This window comes from Sphaeramia orbicularis, chromosome 21 (assembly GCF_902148855.1).
Source record: "Sphaeramia orbicularis chromosome 21, fSphaOr1.1, whole genome shotgun sequence".
Lineage (NCBI taxonomy): Eukaryota > Metazoa > Chordata > Actinopteri > Kurtiformes > Apogonidae > Sphaeramia > Sphaeramia orbicularis.
The window spans coordinates 44,658,958-44,681,589 of record NC_043977.1 but is presented as its reverse complement, the minus strand read 5'-3'; the positions used below and the strand labels follow the sequence as shown (position 1 = coordinate 44,681,589).

The 22,632-nt window shown below is 38.8% G+C and overlaps 1 protein-coding gene across 1 annotated transcript in view; it reads left to right on the top strand.

The window, feature by feature from the left end:
- klf7b (Kruppel like factor 7b) overlaps positions 1 to 22,632 on the top strand; it is a 125,607-nt gene that overhangs the window by 76,350 nt on the left and 26,625 nt on the right. Inside the window, exon 3 of the mRNA XM_030124697.1 lies at positions 18,672 to 18,795. Within this exon, the coding sequence (XP_029980557.1) occupies positions 18,672 to 18,795 (124 nt within the window). The remainder of the gene's footprint in view (positions 1 to 18,671; positions 18,796 to 22,632) is intronic.

Here is a 22,632-nt window from a genome sequence, read left to right as displayed (position 1 = left end):
TATGTTTTTGTTTGTTCAAAAATAATATTTGAGCATTGAGACCCAATGTATCAAATATGATACAAAATTGAAACTCCTACATGGAAATTGATATTTGAAAAAAAAAAAGTTTGGTTCAGAAGGACCAATAAAGGCTCCATTTTCAAAGAACTGGAATTTTCTGTCAATGATTTAATGGTTCAGGCTTTACAGGGTTAAACACATTTAATCTCTGAAGTAGATAATTAAAAAAAAAAAAAAAAAAAATTGGAGACCAGTGTTATATAGATCTGTTGCTTGATATCTGTTAGCCAAATACATAGTCAGATTACATTTATGCAAAAAATAAATAAATAAATGAATAGCAGACTCAATCTTCAAAAGGCAAAAAAGACTCATGCTTTACATAGCAAATAAAAATTCTGAGGTCATCAGAAATTAGATTCATATATATTTCTCAAAAGCACAGTGTAGAGAATATTTTTGAATTATTGCATTCTGTATTATTACAGCTATGTCAAAGTGACAGGAGCCCATGTATTGTTGATTTATACAACCAGAAGAAATCCATTCCATGTCAGCTTGCTTCATGGACTGGACGCATTTCAGCCTTAGTAACTCAGACAGAAGTGGCAGTATTTATCTGCAGCATGAGGCCAGTGCAGACTTGTATTACCTCAAGGTAGCATTATTCAACTTAAGCTTTAACCACAGCATCATTTTCCGTATCTGGGGTGGTTCGTGGCCCCTGGTTTTCATCATCCAGTGTTAGCGCTTTCCTTGGTGTTCACCAGTATTACAGTTCATAGCCCGCAGACCTTTGCTGCATTAATACTACCAACCTTGGCATCATTAATCCAGCGTGTTACAGGCTTAGATGATCCTGGCAACCAATGCACAGCTTCATAACATCCCAGGCCAGCACCTACCTGTAGCATAGCTGGAGGATCTCTCATATGTTTCATTATTGTGGCTTAACCAGAATGGATCAGCTAGCCTTCTATTAGCATCCCCACAAGCTAGTATATCTTTAATCTGCTGATTCTGAAGTTGAGTCATGCTAATAAACAATGAGGCTTTAAAGGCAGACTCATTCACTGACCAAAAAAAAAAAAAGAAGACATCCTGAAGACCCTGCGGCTTCTTCACTCTGTGTGCGGATGTGTGTGGTATAAATGTGGGGGCGGTCTTTTCCCACCAAATGTGTTCATTACAAGCACAGCGCTGTGGTTTAATTAGCTTAATCCTCTTTTTGGGTTATTATGACCATAAATCATTGAACATACATGTAGCAAGGGATTAGCAGAGCAGAGACTACGGGGAGGAGCAGCTGCAGAAAGCCTTCACAGCAACATTACACTGTCACATAGAGCACAGCAGAGGCCATTACAAACATCATCACAAGTACAGTGAGGTCTGTCAGGGGTGTATGTACTGGATAATGACGATCGGTACAATTGCAGCTTTTCAGAAGGCGATTTTCTTTACTAATTCAATAAGAAACACAAGTTAATTCAGTAAATCTTTGACAAAGTTAAAGTCAGGATGTTTTTCCCCCTAATTCTTTACATATACTGAATTAACTGGATAAATTGCGTTATTAAAACATAGGTATATGATCTATTATAATCTATTCATTCATTCATTTTCTGAACCCGCTTTATCCTCACTAAGGTCACGGGGGGTCGCTGGAGCCTATCCCAGCTACTTATGGGTGAAAGCGGGGTCTGCCCTGTCACCAGTCAGGGCTGACAAATAGAGACAAACAATCACTCTCATATTCACACCAATGGGCAAATTACATTAACCGATTAACCTATCAGTACATGTCTTTGGATGGTGGGAGGAAGCCGGAGTACCTGGAGAGAACCCACGCCGACACGGGAAGAATGTGCAAACTCCACCCCCATCGACTGGTGCTGGAATCAAACCCAGGACTTTCTTGCTGTGAGGCACAAGTGCTATCCACTGCAGCACCGTGTCACCCACTATTATTATAATCTAACTAATTGTTTTATTAGAATATTTTATTACAGTATCTCTGCCTATTAGTCAAATCAAGAAATTATTTCATTTGCTAATTTCCCATTAAGAGCTAATCAACAGCCCAACAAATACCCACCAGTGTCTGGAGGGGGATGCTCTACAAATATTAATAATTAAGTTTCAACTCCCATTGTGCACTAATGCGTGTATTGTTAGTAATTTTGCAAATTATTGCTCCAATAATAAGATATAGATAAGATAAGGTATACTTAAAAACTCAGTGAAGGATTTTGTTGTCATTTCATGGTGATAACTATCGTATTAGCATGATTTTACTTAAAGGGGTCATATTTTGCTAAACCCACTTCCAGTCGTCTTTTGTACATTTATTTGTGTATTTGGACGCTAATAGTTCATAAAGTTTGAATTTTAACGATCCAGGTGCTGCAAAGCTATCTTTATAATCACTCCGACAAAAATCGAGTGGATTTCTACAACCCGTTTTAATTCCTGCTTAATTTGTTACATCTATAACTAGTTAGTCTCGACATTTGCACATATAAGGTTAAGACTTCCGATCAACATTTCTTAGAGTATGACATAATTGTCAGCAGCAGCGGTTGTAGTCCATAATGAAAACATGTCTAAACTTTGAGTCAGTTACTTAAAATGTTCAGTTGATTGAATGGGACAGAGCAGCACAGCCAACAACCTGGAGGGGGTGGGGTCTGAAGTGGCTCATGTGCATTTAAAGGGCCAACGCTCAAAATGACTTTTCTGGTGTCATTACTCAGAAATAGGGTTGAAGATGGACCTGTGGAGTTGAATTAATGAAGAATTCAGACCCAAGCATAGCATTTACAGTTTATGTAGATGACAGGGACATTTTTTAAAATGTATAATTCCATTTTAAAAAAGCAAAATATCACTCCTTTAAGTTTGAATTGTACTGGAATACTAGTCGGCTACATGCTCACACAGACAGTATACATATAGAAAGCTGAATTTCCACCACTTATTTCAGAAAAAGACTGTCAATGATGAGAGATCCCCTTTGAATTATGGCATCATTTACACATACTGTGTTTGTTAAGTGAACTGGTAGTCTTACAAATCAAGAAAATGAAAGTAAAACTGTTGAACTATATGTAAATACAGACTACACACCCAAAAGTCATGGAGGTGACATCACCGTCTCTCCACAATCTATTCAGAGCTGGTAAAGATGTCTCCGCAGCTTCAACGTGACCAGACCTGTAGTGATTTCCACCTCTTTTAATAATCCCTCACCTCATGTCAAAGACTGTGGTAAAATGTGCCATGGCAGAGACCATCTGGGTGTTGGTGATTTGTATTACATGTAATAAGAGATGCAGTTCATTGAGCAGTTTAACTCAAAACTAGGTGTTTCTTTAGTTTCTTTACCACAAACTGCATCTTTCTTGGCTGGTAAAATTATCTTTTAAATTGACAGATATCATGTGTAAATGACCACTGATGATGTTCTACCTGAAGCCACTGTAGGTCCTGTAGGGTACAGAAGAAGTGGTGGGACTTACACTCTGTTCACACACACATTAACCAAAGGACAATGATTTTCATTAAAAACTGACTAACACTATCTATTAGTCAGCAGCTACTGTTCAGAATTATGTTATTTAGTTCTACAGTATTAGTTCATATTTATGTATTTCATAATGTTGTTATATTATTTACATTTGGAGTTCTATATATGACAGTGTTTCTCAACAGGGGTGGTACCATTCCCCAGGGGCGTTGGGACACAACTGGGGGGTGTTTAGAATGAGAAAGCTGAGAGGGGGGGCGCTGAGGCCAAAAACGTAAAAATAAATATATAAAAAGTAGCAAGCAGCATGTTGTGTCAGTGGCGAATTTCCATGACCCCCCCACACCCCTGCAATAAGGTACGCAATAAGCGGGCCGTTACCTACAGAGTACTACAATGTCCCCCCCACCGTCATGTAAAGGGGCATTTGTTCAAAACAGGTTAAGAAGCACTGAGATAGATAGATAGATAGATAGATAGATAGATAGATAGATAGATAGATAGATAGATAGATAGATAGATAGATAGATAGATAGATAGATAGATAGATAGATAGATAGATAGATAGATAGATAGATAGATAGATAGATAGATAGATAGATAGATAGATACTTTATTAATCCAGAGACAAATTCAAGTATATATAAGATAAAGAGAAATTGAGCTCAATGTTTGATTGGTCAGATGTAGATTTACTGTGTCTGTTCTCTTTGGCTGCTTTCATGGTGTTTTTTTTTTTTTTTTTTGGAAAACGGGAAGCAGCTGCTCCTAAAACCCATTGTACAGTGGAAACAAGGTTTATGATCTTGTGAACAAGCAGTTACTCATCCAGCAGTGGCTCCTCTGAAAATTTAACTAAACATTTATTTGGTATATGTTTCTCTCACAAACCCATAAGAACAATATCTGGCTCTTAAGCTGCTACTGACTCCACTCAGGACACCAGTTGTGTTTGAGTATATTGTGTAGAGTAGGTTGTGAGAGCCTCTTGTCTGAAAACGTCTATGAGAGAGAAGCACAGCAGAATTCCAGGTCAAAAACCCAGACAAACAGCAGAAAAAAGTCAATTTTAGAGAAAAATTTTTGACCAGGGCCAGACTTGTACATTAGAAACTGTCTACAGTCCTGGCATTTGTCTGAAAATATTGATTTAAAACACTCTACTACTTGATGTTAAATTTCTAAGCTTTTAGCCCTGTCTGGTCCACACATATTAGGAAGAAAAAAACAAGAAGTCTGGAGAACTACAAGTACTGATTCAGCTTTTTTACCCAAGTTAAAGTGAAAAGTACAGGCTCTGAATGCACTCAAAGTATAAAAGTAAAAAGTAGCTCTTTGAAGAACATTGTCTATCAGCTGTTTGTGTTCAAAGCAGACTGAACCTCACATCATACTGTGAAGGACAACCATTGTAACTTTAAAAAAAAGGTAATAATAATAATAATAATAATAATAATAATAATAATAATAATAAGAAGAAGAAGAAGAAGAAGAAGAAGAAGAAGAAGAAGAAGAAGAATACACTAGTAAGGGTTGGGGCTGATAGGGTTAGATTCATCAACTAAATCCAAACAAATTTTTTGACTATAGGGCCTTCTGACAATAAGTTGGACATGATATTAAAGGGGTCATATTTTGCTAAACCCATTTTTATTAGTCTTCTGTTCATTTATTGGTGTATTTGGACCCTGATAGTTCCAAAAGCTTGAGTTTGAACCCTCCAGGTGCTGCAAAACTATCTTTATATTCATTCCATCAAAAATTGAGTGGATTTCTACAACCTGTTTTAATTCCTGCTTATGTTGCTACGTCTGTAACTAGTTACATCACAACATTTGCACATATAAGGTCAAGACTTCTGACGAACATTTCTCTGAGTACAACATAATTGTTTATCAGCAGCAGCTGTTGTAGTAAAAACTGAAAATATGTCCAAACTTCGAGCCGATTACCTAAAATGTTCAGTTGTTGGTTGAACGGGACAGAGCAGCACAGCCAAGAACCCAGAGGGGGTGGGGTCATGAAGAGGCTCATTTGCATTTAAAGGGCCAGCGCTCAAAAGCACCTTTCTGGTGTCATTACTATGAAATAGGTTTGAAGATGGACCTGTTTAGTTGAATTAATGAAGAATTCAGACCCAAGCATTGCACTTACAGTTTATGTAGACCACAGGGAAATGTTTTAAAATGCATAATTCCATTTAAAAAAGCAAAATATCACTCCTTTAAATTTGGTCCAGTTTGCACTTTCTTTTCTGTGTCATTTTGTTGTGGCATTTTTGTTAGATTTGTTGCGTGACATGCATTGTCTTTTCCATCCGTCCATTAAGATTTAAAGTTTTCTTGATGTTGGAATGGAAAGCAATGATGTAAAATAATAAAGACCCCCTCAAATGCATTAAAGCTAAAGTAACAAACCTGTTTGAAAGTATAAGGAATAGATGCTTGTGTTTAGTCAAAAGTTGTCCTGAAAACACTTCTTAAGTGGTCTAGCGTAGTGTCTGTACCATCTATGAGAGTGGGTAGGAGTACGTATTATTCCAACCTTGTGCTGATCCAGGGAAAACTCTGGTGTAACCCCATACCCCGACACACATAAACCATATACCTCTACACTGCCCTACACCCACTGAATCCAACCTCCAACCTGCTACTTCTCTCTCTCTCCTCCACTCGCTCATTCAGCTTTGGTTGCCAAGCAACTGCATCACACTCTTCCATAATTGGTTGGTGGCTGGTGGATTGTCCATGCCTGTTAATCTCTCTCCCTTGCTCACCCACCGCCCTTCCCCCTCCCCCTTTCTCTCTGTCTCTCAGTTGCTAGGTGACTTTATCACGCATCCTTGCCTTGCCGTGCTATAATTGGCTGCCGTCATGGTTGCTGTGGCGTCAGGCCCAAGCTGGCTTTGCCTCATTCCACTGACTGTGTGTTTGTGTGTGTGTGTCAAAGAGAGAGAGAGAGAGAGAGAGCATGTTTGTGTGTTTGATTTGATGGGGGGTCCTATTGAAAGAAGAAGGGGTTCTCTGGCCAATTACAGAAGACGGGTGTGAAACGGCCGCCTGTCTGGCACCTGCGGCCCCCACTCCTAGCCCGTATCACACACATGCAGGTTGAGAGTGTAGCGTTTCTCCAACAGTCCTAGAGGATAAGCTGCCAAGTGGTTCACTATTTGAAACATTGGTCTGTATTCAGTCCTGAGTACGGAGGACTCTGAGGAGTGAGTAGGAGGATACATGTAGATACAGCCGAAGATCCAACACAGAACACTTTTCTCTCTTTTTTTTATTTTTATTTTTTTTGTGTGTGTGTGGATGCACAGTACCTTGGTGGGCCTCCAGGACTGACCAAGGGTGAACAACCACATCCAGGAAAAAAATAAAAAAAGAGACGACACGATCTGCATTTATGCTTCCCATACTAAAAACCTTGTTAATTAAAATTAGTTATGCAGCAGATAATTATACGACAGCTGCTGCTTGCCTGTTGCCATAGTAATGAACACATCTTAGTAAAAAGCAGTGGAATCACTTGTCACTGTAAATAAAGTTTTTAAAGATATTAATTCTGAGATGTTAAAAAAAATCAACTATGAAAGTTTCTCCGTTCATGTTAAATTGATTAATGAGGTTTACAGGTTTAAGGTTTCCACGACAACAAAAACATTCCTATGAAGGGTTCAGTAGGTTGGAAAAGTCTGGGGAGCATATGTTGTTGTTTTGTTTTTTTTTTAGCGACCTCATAGTGTTATGGCAAAAAGCTTCTGTTTAGAGCCTTGAGAGCAGATATGCTTGAACATTAGTGACGAGTAAACCCAATACATCTGCACACCTCCAAAACTTACCATTTTAGTTCAAAATATCTGATTTGCTTGTGCATCATCAGCATATGTGCACATGCTAATTCCTGTATTTGTGTGTCCGTGTCCATCAGTTGGATATTTCTTTGCGCCTTAAGCTTTGTCCACATTAATGTGGATATTTTTCTATGTAGATAAAAAAAAAAAACATTTATTTTCCTGGCGTGAACATGAAAACTGTAGGTGTTCATTCAGTATTTGTTAGTTCTAATCAAACAACAAAGAGGCCGGTATATAGCTGCTGTAGCTGCTGTTGTTTCAGCTGCATGTTCATTACACAAAGCAGCAGTGGGCATGTGCAAATTCAGGTGTGACATCATTGCTTCCCAAACTCTTTTCTTTGTTCACGCAGATGCTCTTTTTAAACAGCTGCTCCTCAGAAAACCTACAACCTTTTGTGTGGATAAGGAGAGAAAAAATCTTTTGCTACTTTCTGCTAAACATTTGTAATAGTCCTTTCTTGTTGCTGTTCTTGTTGCTGAAGATTCAAGAAAAAGATTTGAAGAGAGAAGAAATGTGGTTAGAGATATATTGCACTCAAATGTCAGAAGAGATGTCTGTTGATAAAAGGTTAAAGGTTAACTCACTTCATTATCCCTGTAGGGAAATTAGCATTTTACCCATTCTGATATACACAGCACCTAGCATCAGCATTATAAATGTATTATCCAATCCAACTTTATTTGTAAAGCACTTTAAAACAACTGCAGTGGACAAAAGTGCTGTACAGAAAAAAATAAAAATACAAGAATAAAATACAAGAATAGAACACAAGACATAGAACTGTACAAAAACAAAACAAAAAAACAGTGGTGTACAGAAGAATAAATAAAACCTAAATAAAAGAATGAAATACAATAGATTAAAAAAAAACATTAAAAGCTCTACAATCAAAAACAACAAAGTATTAGAACAATAAACTAATACCAAATAAATGCAACTTACTCGGATACCAAATAAATATTATGATGCTGACGTTGCAGCTGATCAAATATCAGCCTTGAACTCCTCTGTTTTATGGTTAGGAGTCTGTATTTATTCATCCTAGTTGTTTATAAATGAAGATTGTATGATGTTAGACGAGAAAATTATCACTGTATATGAATTTAAAGCTCAGTTCTGCATTTGATTGGTCTCACCACAGTATGTAAATGTTCACTGTTCAGACACTAAACCTTTTTTTAATTCAAGGATTGTGCATGTGCAAGGCTGTATTTGGTGTTTTATAATGTTTTGAAAGCAGGAAACGATTTTATTAAATAAAGTGTGAAAGCTTTGAGTCCACTTTGAGCCACCCTCTTTACTAGGTGATACATGAAAAAAACAGAAGAATGATTTGAAATTTGGGAGTTTTGATTTTTTAGTTTTGTTATTTGTCTGCTTTAGTGTCCGGCCAGACACAGAACAGATTTCCAATAAAGGGGCGTGTCGGTCCGGTAAAAGACGTCCATGAAGGATGGTCTCAAATATCCTCATTCTGGCCTCCAGGCAGCCTCCGAACACTCAGAGACATCCTTCATGATGGCAGGCCAGAACCAATTTCTGGGTCACCCGAGAAGCAGAGAGATGTGGAGTAATGTAATGAGAAGGATCATAAGGCATGTGGATATTCAACCTTTGAGCTTGTCCACAAACAGATCATGACCTGCAATGCACAATGGTGAGATGGTAACAAAAGCCACGTCTCTGCTCTGGAAACCAGCAACTGACTGAAGAATTTGAATATGCAAAACATGCAGAGCCCGAGAGCTCGTGATCTGGAATTGATTTAGTGGAGGAAAAACTGCGTCACCCTGCAGTCACGTTGTGTCTCTGGATGAAAGACGACTCCGATCAAAGAGAGGCAGGAATTGGGGGTAAATAAAGAGGAAGAGGGCAGCACTCGCAGTTGGATCTTCCTGTAGAACACCATTTACTTGTCGTTGCATCATCTGGCTCTCACTGCTTTCAAATATAAGTCCGTCTGAAGGTGAATCACTGTCAACTTTCTGCTGGTGGACTTATCCAACCTCAGTGTTCCAATGGGATTTACGGTCCTCTTTCTTTCAGTCAGTCTACTTCTAAATTTAAGAGAGTCAAATAAGACCAGAGATGTTAAAAAAAAAAAAGCATAATTACCATCTTTGAGTTTCTTTGGTTAATTCCATTTTAGCGTTTTAATCTGATATGACAATTCAACTGATAAACCCACCCCACCAACATCAGAACCTGCAGTTGTAAAAGTTGTTAAAAAGAATAAAATAAAATAAAGAAGTTAAAAAAATAATAATAATAATAATAATAATTAATTAATAAATAAATAAATAAATAAAATTAAATTAAATTAAATTAAATTAAATTAAATTAAAACAAAAGAAAAAAAGAACCTGCAATTGTATGTACTTGGATTTGTGACATTTAGGGCCTCTCCACATCTCAAAGTCTGAACCATTGTTTTTGCCACGCTGTATGAATTTAACCCTTTCAATTTTTGGTTTGACTTTGTATTGTAGCAGAACTATGAAAGAAATGTCATCATTTGAACACAAGCTGGATCTCCTTATACCTGACACTATCCTCTAGTTCCATCCAGCTGTCTCTATTAGCACTTTCAGTTTCTGTATTTAAAAAAAGCGGTACGATTTGGAAAAACCTATACTTTAAAATACCACATTGATTTAAAAACAAATACATCATTTAGGTTTAGTAAATATTTACTGTATGTGTCCTCATGTGCGGACCTAAAGGAAGTCTGCTGCATTTACTGACTTAATATAGGAAACAAAAATATATAAAGGACAAAGAGGACATACAAATGTGGACAAAGGCTTTTACAAACTGCAGAGGGGTTTATAGACCAGACCAGGGGTTTGGTTTGGAAGGAAAAAGCTACAGCCAGCTTGAGATTTTTGACAAAACACCTCATAACATCTGTCGGCTCCTCAAAGAGCAACTAAGGTAAAATGTAAAACTAGAAGCACTCGGAGAGCGCAGACCTCCGCCAAGGCTGATCAGTGGGCCCCCCAGTGGGCCCCCCCGTGGGCCCCCCCACCCCCGATCACCCCCAAAAGTTAATCTTCCTTATCCCATTTCCAACAAACCCTGAAAATGTCATCAAAATCTGTCCATAACTTTTTGAGTTATGTTGCACACTAACGCACAGACAAACAAACAGACAGACAAACAAACCCTGGCAAAAACATAACCTCCTTGGCGGAGGTAATTAATGTACAAATTCTACCTAACTGGCAGAATTTGTGAATATTGGAGACTGATTTCATGAAATTGAGTTGTATGTCACACCTGTTATTATGGCATGTGGGCCTGCTTTACGTACACATTTTTGTCCTTTCACGTGTTATTCAACGCCATTTGATTGCATGTCAATTTACGCCAAGATCTCTGGTTCATATAACCCTAACCTTAACCCTCAGTGCGTGGTATTTGACGCAGTGTGAACATACAGTAAAGGCCAAAAGTTTGGACACACCTTCTCATTCTTTGCATTTTCTTTATTTTCATGACTATTTACATTGTAGATCCTCACTGAAGGCATCAAAACTATGAATGAACACATGTGAAATAACTGAAAACATATCTTATGTTCTAGTTTCTTCAAAGTAGCCACCCTTAGCTCTGATGACTGTTTTGCACACTCTTGGCATTCTCTTGATGAGCTTCAAGAGGTAGTCACCTGAAATGGTTTCCCAACAGTCTTGAAGAAGTTCCCAGAGATGCTTAGCACTTGTTGGCCCTTTTGCCTTCACTCTGCGGTCCAGCTCACCCCAAACCATCTCGATTGGGTTCAGGTCCGGTGACTGTGGAGGCCAGGTCATCTGGCGCAGCACTCCATCACTCTCCTTCTTGGTCAAATATCCCTCACACAGCCTGGAGGTGTGTTTGGGGTCATTGTCCTGTTGAAACATAAATGATGGTCCAACTAAACGCAAACCGGATGGAATGGCATGTCACTTCAGGATGCTGTGGTAGCCATGCTGATTCAGGTTGCCTTCAATCTTGAATAAATCCCCAACAGCGTCACCAGCAAAGCACACCCACACCACCACACCTCCCCCTCCATGCTTCACAGTGGGAACCAGGCATGTAGCATCCATCAGTTCACCTTTTCTGCTTCGCACAAAGACATGGCGGTTGGATCCAAAGATCTCAAATTTGGACTCATCAGACCAAAGCACAGATTTCCACTGGTCTAATGTCCATTCCTTGGGTTTCTTGGCCCAAATAAATCTCTTCTGTTTGTTGCCTCTCCTGAGCAGTGGTTTCCTAGCAGCTATTTGACCATGAAGGCCTGATTCACGCAGTCTCCTCTTAACAGTTGTTGTAGAGATGTGTCTGACATCTAGACTGACTGACCTTCATTTCTTAAAGTAATGATGGCCACTCGTTTGTCTTTACTTAGCTGATTGGTTCTCGCCATAATATGCATTCTAACAGTTGTCCAATAGGGCTGTCAGCTGTGCATCAACCTGACTTCTGCACAACACAACTGATGGTCCCAACCCCATCAATAAGGCAAGAAATTCCACTAAGTAACCCTGACAAGGCACAGCTATGAAGTGAAAACCATTTCAGGTGACTACCTCTTGATGCTCATCAAGAGAATGCCAAGGGTGTGCAAGGCAGTCATCAGAGCTAAGGGTGGCTACTTTGAAGAAACTAGAATATAAGAGATGTTTTCAGTTATTTCACACTTTTTTGTTAAGTACATAATTCCACATGTGTTCATTCATAGTTTTGATGCCTTCAGTGAGAATCTACAATGTAAATAGTCATGAAAATAAAGAAAATACGAAGAATGAGAAGGTGTGTCCAAACTTTTGGCCTGTACTGTACATGTGGAAAGCTTATAATGCATAGAGATAACACACCAATTAACGCAGATAAAAATTGGCATGTATATTTACTCAATTTCATGATGTCACGTTGGAATATTGTGTCAAATTTTCAATACATTTGTTTGGAAACCCTCCTAGTGACTCATTTGTAGACAGGTATACATGTGGAGTTCATTCTGTAGACCAAGTAAACGACTGTTGAGCAGTTAACAAGGAATACATTTTCAACAAGAAGATTTATTGCCATCATAGTATTGTTATATGGAATCAATAAAATATATGTCCTCGTCTTACAAAATGTGAATTGATGTCAACAGTGTTAAAGTTTCAGTATGTAACATATCGTTACCGTCCTGAAATAACTGCCTGTCTTTTTTTTTTTTTTTTTTTTGTCTAAATCATTAAATACTCAATTTTTGGTGAAGTTTTTTGTATTTCTTGAAAAATCTGGAAAAAATGACTTTTTAGGAAGGTGATGATATATGAAGTTTGTGTTGGAGTCTGGGAGCTGGTTATGTGTTCATGTAAGACGACTTCATTTCTGTGATAAAGTACCTAGTGTTGTCACTGTAGAGGAGCAGAAGAGGGCATTTGAGGAACCCAGAAACAACAATAAGCATTCAATTTTTGGAAGAACTTAGGTCTTTAAGATGTGTGCAAACTGTTATTACGGATGTAAGCAACTGAAACAGTTATAAGCTTGAATATGGACTTCAGCAATATCAACACAAAATCAGTTTCTAGCTCAAAATAGACTTATTTCAGGGAAGAACACAGGCATGCATGACTTTTACACATTAAGTGGAAAGTTTTCTCTGAAAAACCTTGTCTTCCTCTTTCGAAATGCTGCCAAGGCTAATCTGTTCTTCTATCAGATCTTTTTTCTTCTAATTTTTAGTGGTCACCATAACAACTGAAAAATCAGAAAGACCAAACGAGTGATGGGTTAAAGGTTCTTGATCCATAAAGACCCCAAGCTACTTTTAGGACAGTTCCCAAATAAATTTTTCTATTTATTTAATGTTTCTTAAGTGATTTATCACTAGTTATTATAATATTATCCTCTGAATTTTGCATTTTTTCAGTGAAAATCTGGTATTTTCCCTTATGGACTAGACTGATCATGTAGATTTTCATAAAAAGCTCAGATTAAAGTTGAGCCTTATTATATCAGAAACAGGGAAAACATAAGAAAAATCGACTTTATAAGCAAAGATATAACTGAATATAAACCAAGTGTCTCCATCCACTGACCATTGATCCAACTCCGTGGGTTTTACTGGTGAATCAATGTTGTAGAAGATGACGGTGTTTCCATGTTCACTACGGAGCCCCTGAACGTCCAGATGGGTCATATCTGATGGTGAAAAGTTGACAAGCTGTATTTTACACCAATTATTTACATATATTGATAGGATTAGTGGATCCACAGGTATTAAACGTTATAGATCAGTAGATGGGTTTGGTCATCAGTGGATGTGTGGGTCTTTATGGGTTAAAGGAGTGTTATTTTTTGCATTTTTTTAAACGGAATTATGCATTTTAAAACATTTCCCTGTGGTCTACATAAACTGTAAATGTTATGCTTGGGTCTGAATTCTTCATTATTTCAACTCCGCAGGTCCATCTTTAACCCTATTTCTGAGTAATGACACCAGAAAGGTCATTTAGAGCGCTGGCCCTTTAAATACACATGAGTCACTTCACACCCCACCCCCTCCAATTTGTTGACTGTGCTGCTCTGTCCTGTTCAATCAACAACTGAACATTTTAGGTAATCGGCTCAAAGTTTGGACATATTTTCAGTATGGACTACAACAGCTGCTGCTGACAAACAGTTATGGTGAAGTCTTGACCTTATATGTGCAAATGTTGTGACATAACTAGTTGTAGACGTGATATATTAAGAAGGAATTGAAATGGGTTTTAGAAATCCACTTGATTTTTGCCAAAATGAATATAAAGATAGCTTTGCAGCACCTGGAGGGTGTTAGGGTCCCCAAACACACAAATAAATGTACCAAAGACTAATAAAAGTGGGTTTAGCAGAATATGACCCCTTTAAAGCAGCATACACTGCTCTGTCAGTCTAATCTGTTGCTGTATTTCTTGCTTGCACTAAGTAGTCATGACCTCTGTGTTCATCCAGCCAATGGTGGTCTGATTGGGTGTACAGTCATTCCAACCAGGGAAACAGCCAACAAGGAGTATAACATTACAACTACCACATTCAATAAAATAAAGTCCAGAATCAGACTTTTTAAGCGCTTTTAACTTATAACTTCTTAATTCTTTTCATTCCCAGCATTGCAATCGCGGAACACGCTCCCTCCAGCATAAAGAAGTTGACCTTGACGGGGAAATTAAGTTCTGTGTTTTGACTGCGCTCATTCAGAAGGCCCATAAAACCCATTCAATGATTCCACCATATTGCCAAATGCTTCAGATTTCACATTAGTGCCACTTTGCTCTGGACGAGAGCTGTTTGTGTTTGTCTCCTTAAGAAGATTGGTGTGTGCTGTGACAGGAGTGGAGGGGCTGCAGGGACATCTGGCTAACTGACTGTAAGCTGCTGTATTACACCCCATTAAGAGTCATTAGGACCCCAATTATAGTTATCACCCCCACTTCACACTCACATAAACACATACAGGCACACACAGACACACACTCCAGGGGTCTACGTTTAGCACCATCCAGATTTTTCAACACTGTTCCCTGCAGGAGGTCGGTGTCTTTTTGCAGCTGTGGGTCCCGCCTACGATAAATCTTTTGCCAGTTTGTATTTTCTAAAAAGTGAAATGGATTTAAACAGCTATAGTGCTATAGGCTTAGACTGACATTATATCTGTATAGTTAATTAAAGCTTAATGCATCAAAAGCTTCCAAAGCAAAAACATGCCAATGGCAAAAACAATGTACCTGGCTCAATCTGTTGGCATTGGTGAGTCAAAGACATTCAAGCAGACATTCCTAACAGATTCCATGTAACAGGAACATTCTATTCTGTTCTGTACCTTTCAGTCATCAGGTGGTGGGAGTAAATCAACCTATTTAATATAATAAGAGAAATGGATGAAAACAGCTGTATGTTTTGGATTTCAGTGACAGGTGACTTATCAAAGGATGTTTTTTTTCTCTTTCATTTTATCTTATATTGTGGAGCCACAAAAAATATTTCCAGGAAGCACATCCCCAGGGTGTTTGCTCTTTATCCAAACAGAAATTCCAGACTTTTTCAAAACTGCAATTTTTTTTCCCAAATCCTTGACTTTATGTACTTTTATACTTGCATGCCAACTTTTTTAGTTGAGATTGTACCTGTTGTGTGTAGTAGAAACGTTTATTTTAATAAATGTATGTATGAATGAATGAATGCATAATTTGCAGTAAATTATGTTTTATTGACAGAAACATTTTCAAAACATATGAAAATCACAAAAGTACATGAATATCACACAAACAAGTTTCACTAGAATCATTCCAGTACCCAGGGTGGAATTTGTCATATACATGGGGGTGTGGTCCATAACTAATGTAACTAATGCTGGCATTGAGCAGAAGTAGGAATGTAAAAACCAGAGGGGGGGGGGGTTAACCCCCCCCAACAAATCGCACCCTGCCAGTACCGACTGGTTAGTGAAATCAGATCCAGTTTTTTAGATGCTTTCTTCATGTATTTCTTATCTAATAAGATTATGTGCCTTTGAGCATACTCTAAAGTTTGACTATGAGAGAAACTTTTTTCCATACTTTAAGACTTACACACAAAATTCCAGACTTTTCAAGATCTGAAAAACAACATTTCAAAAGACTTTTAAGACCTGCACAAGCACCCTGCATCCCACTGAAACTGTTTTTATCTGGACAGAAAATCAGTGTCATGCCTCAGCGTTCCAGTTCATCCATTTCAGAACAAAGCGTCCAGTTCTGCCATGGATTACACAAACACCAGAGATAACAGAGATACACCCTGGATGTGTTTCCAGTTCATCACAGAGTTGACATATACAGACAAATGACCTTTCACCCTCATATTCACACCTAGATCGACCAGTTAACCTACTGAGGAACATCGTGCTGTGAGGCACCGGTGCTAACCAGCCTGTATGACATTTTCATACACTTAATAGTCAGTGCTATTTTATTGGAGGAATGAAATTTCACTTTGAAAGACTGACAAAGTTTTTGCCTGCCCTCAGTAAACTGTAGGTGGGGTGGATGGTGGATTTACAAAATGTAGGACTTTGCTAGTTTACATTGTGACATAAAAATACTTTTGGTTAGAGTTAGAAAAACATTATATTTGATTTAACCCATAAAGACCCGAACAACCTCCAACAACGAAAACCATCTAAATGTCACTGCTGATCCACTAATCCTATCAGTACATGGAAATAACTGGTGTAAAATACAGTTTGTCATGTTTTCATGGTCATCAGATATGACCCATTTGAACATTCAGGTGCTCTGTAGTGAACATGGAAACACCGTCATCTTCTACCACATTCACCAGTAAAACCCACTTAGTTTGATAAATGACAGTGGATGGACACACTTGTTTTAACTTTCAGTTAATGATATACTTTACTGAAAAAGTCACTTTTTCTTCAGTTTTCTGTTTCTGATATAAGAACCCTCAACTTCAATCTGAGCTTTTATGAACATCTACATGATTAGTAAACTAAATAAAGGAAGGTCCCAGTGCCCCCTGTGACCCTAGTAAGGATAAAGGAGGTTCAGAAAATGAATGAATGACTGAAATATAGGAAAATACCTGATTTTCACTGAAAAAATTCAAAATACAAAGGATAATATTACAATAAATGGTGATAAATCACTTAAGAAAGGTTCAATACAGAGAACAATTCAGTTGGGAACTGACACAAAAGTCACACTGGGTCTTTATGGGTTAAATAAATACATTGTGACTAATATGCAATCACATCATATGTTTGAAGTATTTTTACCTCCGCCAAGGAGGTTATGTTTTTGCCAGGGTTTGTTTGTTTGTCTGTTTGTTTGTTTGTTTGTTTGTCTGTCCATTAGTGTGCAACATAACTCAAAAAGTTATGGACAGATTTGGATGAAATTTTCAGGGTTTGTTGGAAATGGGATAAGGAAGAAATGATTACATTTTGGTGGTGATCGGGGGTGGGGGGGCCCACGGGGGGCGCCACTGATCAGCCTTGGCGGAGGTCTGCGCTCTCCGAGTGCTTCTAGTTTAATGCTGATTTTAACGGAAATGCAGTACTATGTTTACATCTAAACATTTTTACAGTCACTGTTTAATTACTCCAAAGACATTCATTTAATCTATTCATTGGTCAGTCTAAATCAGACGCAGGTTTGAATGTCAGAGTGAACGGTTGTTTGTCTGTACACGTCAGCCCTTTGATGAACTGGTGACACATTCAGGGTGTACTTAATCTTTATCCATTGGTAGCAGGGATAGGTTCAGTAGACACTTACATTTGCAATCTCCAGCTTCACAAAATGAATGAATGGATGCATGTTTCCTAATTCATGCATCACTTCTAATTTCATCGTACTCCCAATGACAATAAAGCCTCTTCTATTCTATGTTTACTTACATACTACCATCATTTCTGTAAGACTTGGGTTGCTTTGCGGCATAGTTAAGCAAGAAAGGGAAGCTTTTACAAATGCCAGACATGTGTCATCTAGTGAAGTGATAGTTAGAAATAAGGAGCTGGAAACAAGGGAAACTCAACACACCTCAAACACATTTTGCTTTTATTTTGTTGCAATCTGATTAACAATGAATCCTGTAAATTCACGTAGCTTCCTCATATTGTAAGGATTCACATGCATATGATATGTGATACATCTCCTATTCACCTATAATTGTATCTCAGAGCCAAAATCTCAAAGCCCAGACACACACAGACAAACGCAGCTGGAAGGCTTTCTATCATGGAGAGATCTACAGGCTGAGAACAATAGACCATCTCTTCTCCCATCTGGTGAACTAGGGGATGTAACTTAATTTACATTTCAGATCCCACCACCTCAGGGTGTGCATGTGTGTGTGTGTGTGGGCAGGAGGGTGGTGGTGGTAGTGGTGGTGGTGGCGGGGGTACTGATAGGGGGTACAAAACGAGATCATTTCAGGGTGAATTTGGGATTATGAATTAACACGCCGCAGTCCTGAAAGACTTCATTTACAGCTAATTGAGTGTATTGGCTCATTGAAATGGCTGTTGTGTTAAAACTGGTGTGGCTGCCGGGCCCCTGGGCGTGTGGGCGTGTGTGTGTGTGTGTTTCTGTGTGTGTGTCTGTGTAGAAAAAGCCAGGGGTGTTAACCTGCATATTAGTGAACAGCTGTAGCTTAGACATGGGAAATTCAATGTAGAAATTCTAATAAAATGTGACACTTTGCCCCCCCCTCCCCTGTTTTTCCTCTCTCCCTGTCTTCCTCTCTCAGGTGAGAAGCCGTATAAGTGCTCATGGGAAGGCTGCGAGTGGCGTTTTGCGCGCAGTGACGAGTTGACACGACACTACCGCAAACACACCGGGGCAAAGCCATTCAAGTGCAACCACTGCGACAGGTAAACACACACACACACATTAATCTGCTGTACGCAAAAACCTGGCAAAATACACACAGTATAGCAGCCGCAGTGTGTAAGAGAGTCAGGACTGGATTTAACTCAGATTCTGCCTGCATGTGGGTCTTCTTCATATCTGAACATCCATTACTACCAAAGATGGGAATGCGCTTTCCAAGTTTGTGAATGAGGCCAGTAAGATAGTAGGAGTGAAGTTCAATGCCTTAATAAGTATTTCAACAAGCAGGTGCTCAGTAAAGCCATAAGTATCTATTAGAGGTGCACGATATATCGTTTGAGCATCGTCATTGTGATGTATGTGTGTGCAATTGTCACATGGCAGGTCCTGATGTTGGAGGCAATTGAACTCAACGTGTTCTCATCTAATTTCAAGGGTACCTGAAACACACTGCGCACAGCGATCCACGGATCACATTCATTCTTAATCAGTTTGCTGAAGCAGACCACACCCCTGCACATGGAGTGAGTCACTGGTAACAACACAAGGTTTCTGCTAGTATGGTTTTGCCGTGGTGCAGCACCACGTCCTGCCCCCTCAAATGAAAGTTTGCAAAGCTTCAGGAGGTAGGGAAAAGATAAATGAGCATTAAGTTACACTCTCATTTCCACACCCCACCACCACCACCACCTACCAGATGAAACGCGCACACGTGCACAAACCCCCCAGGCCAAATCCTCCCCTGGATTACACACCACCACGCCAACAGATCAGTTCCACAGGAAACATTGCTACAACTATTTATTTTCCATGATACCCATCAAACCATCAAGTCACTGGACTCACACGTATCTAAATTTCTTTGGAAAAACAAACCATCACGTATCAGTTTAAATACATTACAACAGACCAAAGACAGGGGCGGTTTAGACCTTCCCAACTTTGGCCAATATTTCCTAACCAATAAGCTGCAGTATATCTCCAAATGGCTCAAACCTAGTTATCTAAATGAGCCATGGCTAGATATAGAGCAAGCACTGTGTGATGATCTAGTAATCTCTGATTTACCATTCATTACTTCAACTATTAAACATCATAAATGTTATAAAAGTGTGAACATCAGCTCCACTCTGACAGCCTGGTGGGAATTTCTTAAAATAAACAAATGTTCACTCATTCCATGTAAGTGGACACCCATCTGGAACAACCCTGACAGCCTACAAAATAAAAGAATGATAAACTTTACTCAGTGGAAGAACAAAGGAATAACACATTTAGAAAATATCATAGTGGATGGAAACTTTGTACCATTTGACATGCTCACTTCGCAACATGGGAGTAGCAGCACCAAATTTTTTGAATATCACCAAATCAAATCTATAATAGGTAAGAAATATACCCCACAGGAAACATTGCAATGTTGAAAACTGAGCAACAAACAAGAGAAAATTACCAAAAACGAAGACTTGGTGCCAAAAAGAAACGCAACATAAGTTATCTAGAATTATTTTGGCTATAACGAAGATGATATTGAAAAATGTGTTCTGTGTCAATAGTTCCTTGTACCTATTGCCACATCAAGAGGAAACACAACTAATTTGTTTGACCATTTATCTCGGCACCACACAGCTATTATATCCTCCTGAGCATTTTTCTTTTTTTTCATATCACAATATATATCGCATGGCTAAAAAAATCACAAGCTCAGTTTTTTTCCATTATCGTGCAGCCCTGGTATCTATCAATATACAAGTCATCCTCTGCAAACAGAATTCATGTTGTTACCATCTGGTTACAATTTCAAAATCCCATTGTTTTAAAACAGAGGTACAAAATTACCTTTATCCCTCTGTCTGTCCACGCACTGAATGCACACATCAGAAGATAACCTTGCCCATTTAGTGACCCCCCCTCACCCCCATCCCACTACCTCTTTTTATATCTATGTTAAATTTACTGTAACTGCACCTTGATTTTAAATGACTCAGTTTTTCGTTTTTAGTGCACTGCCAATACAACTGACCTATTTATTCTGTTTTTTGTGCAGATCTGCCGGTCGGTCTGTATTGTTGTGTCTTTGTTGTGTAGTATGTGTGTGATCCTGCTGCAAACAAACTGCCCATTTGGGACAAAGAATAAAGGTGATGATGATGATTCTCTACACAGAGGGTACAACTAAAAACACCATCACATTGTAACAGGTGGAACCAAACCATTTTTACATGATAACTGGCTTTAAACAGTCATATTTTTCCAGCTTTACAACAATTTGTGTTTTACTTTTCCAATGTGCAAGGTAAGGTCGATAAAGAAACAGTTTTCCTAGTTTGGGTATCACTGTTCAGTGGAGAATCCACAGAAAAATGGAAGGGGGGTGCAGGAGAATCCAAGGTCGGAGCCCCAGTGGGGGTTCAAAGGGGCAAGGGAGCAAAACTAGCATTATAAATGCTTCAAATCACATAAAACTGTAATTTTTTTTATTATCATACTCTAATAAAATGAGTGCCCCTGTAGGTAAATCCACCACTGCTGTTGAACCACACTAATGTTCTGAGGTTGAATGAGGGGTAGATTTCTGTCGACAGGTTTAAATCTGATGGAGGAGGCAACAGATATGAAATTACAAATGCTTTTGTCTCTGTAGTGTAAGACTGCAAAGGAACTGTTGAAATCATAGACTGTAAAAAAGTGGACGAATCCATTGTGACATCAGCCACTGGTTTGTATGATGCAAATGTAAAAGTATATTAAAGGTGTAATACCACAGATGCCCCAGCTTCCATTGTCTTACACTGAACTTCACTACAAATAACTTAAGTGATAAGTAACTTTTCTCCAGATCTGTCCATAGTTAGACCCTTCACCCATAAAGACCCAGTGCTATTTTTGTTGCAGTTTTCAAGTGATTTTTTTTTCTCTAAAAATCATGGGAAGGAATGCTTCTAGGACCCAAAAAAGAGTGTGTTTGAGGTGCTCTTTGAAAAAAGGGATTCATAAAGTAGATGACAAACAGGGAGGAAACCCCAAGGCTTTATCTTTAAACATTAAAATGCCTTTATTCTAGGGATGCACCGATACCACTTTTTTCCAGATCGAGTACGAGTAAGAGTACTTACATTTGAGTACTTGTCGATACCGAGTACCAATACAAGTACTTGATTATCCCATTCCAGTTCTTAGTTCCTTTTGTAAATGTGCTTTATTGTTGTTGTCATTAGTCTGACTGGAAAAAAAGTGCTGCTACTGACATTTAATGTGTTGGAATGAATCAATTAATCCACCAGTGGGCGCCGCTCTGAATTAACCATACTGGACAAATACCATGAAGCGTAAAGTTTTTTAAGAAGAAGAAGAAGAAAGTCAGTAATAACAAACATGGAGATGACAGATGCAACACTGATGTGATACTAATATTGCAGCGTTTTCACTAGGAAGTTTTAAAAGCTTAGCTTCAGCAGGTAGAGAAAAGAGAAATGAGCGACAAGTTTCGTTTTCACTTCCGCTGGCGGCGGTCCGCATCGCTCCATACTCCCACTGGTATTCTCCGTCTGGGTACGCATCCGTGAGCACCTGGAAAATGGATGGGATGTACGCAGAGGACGGACAGAACGCTGCGTCCGTACCTGTCTGTGTCTTTAACGTTACTTGCAGTCAGCGTTACTTTTATCACCGTCATTTAATTTGAAAAATCTCCACACTCTTCACACTCCCCACACATTATTCCACCGCCGTGTACCTGCTGCACTGAACTGTGAATGTCACACGGCTGTAAGTGGTATCGTTGCATTTGTATCAGATATCTTTTATGAGTACAAATACCAGTACACACACTGAGTATCGGAGCCGATGCCCAATACTTGTATCAGTATCGGTGCATC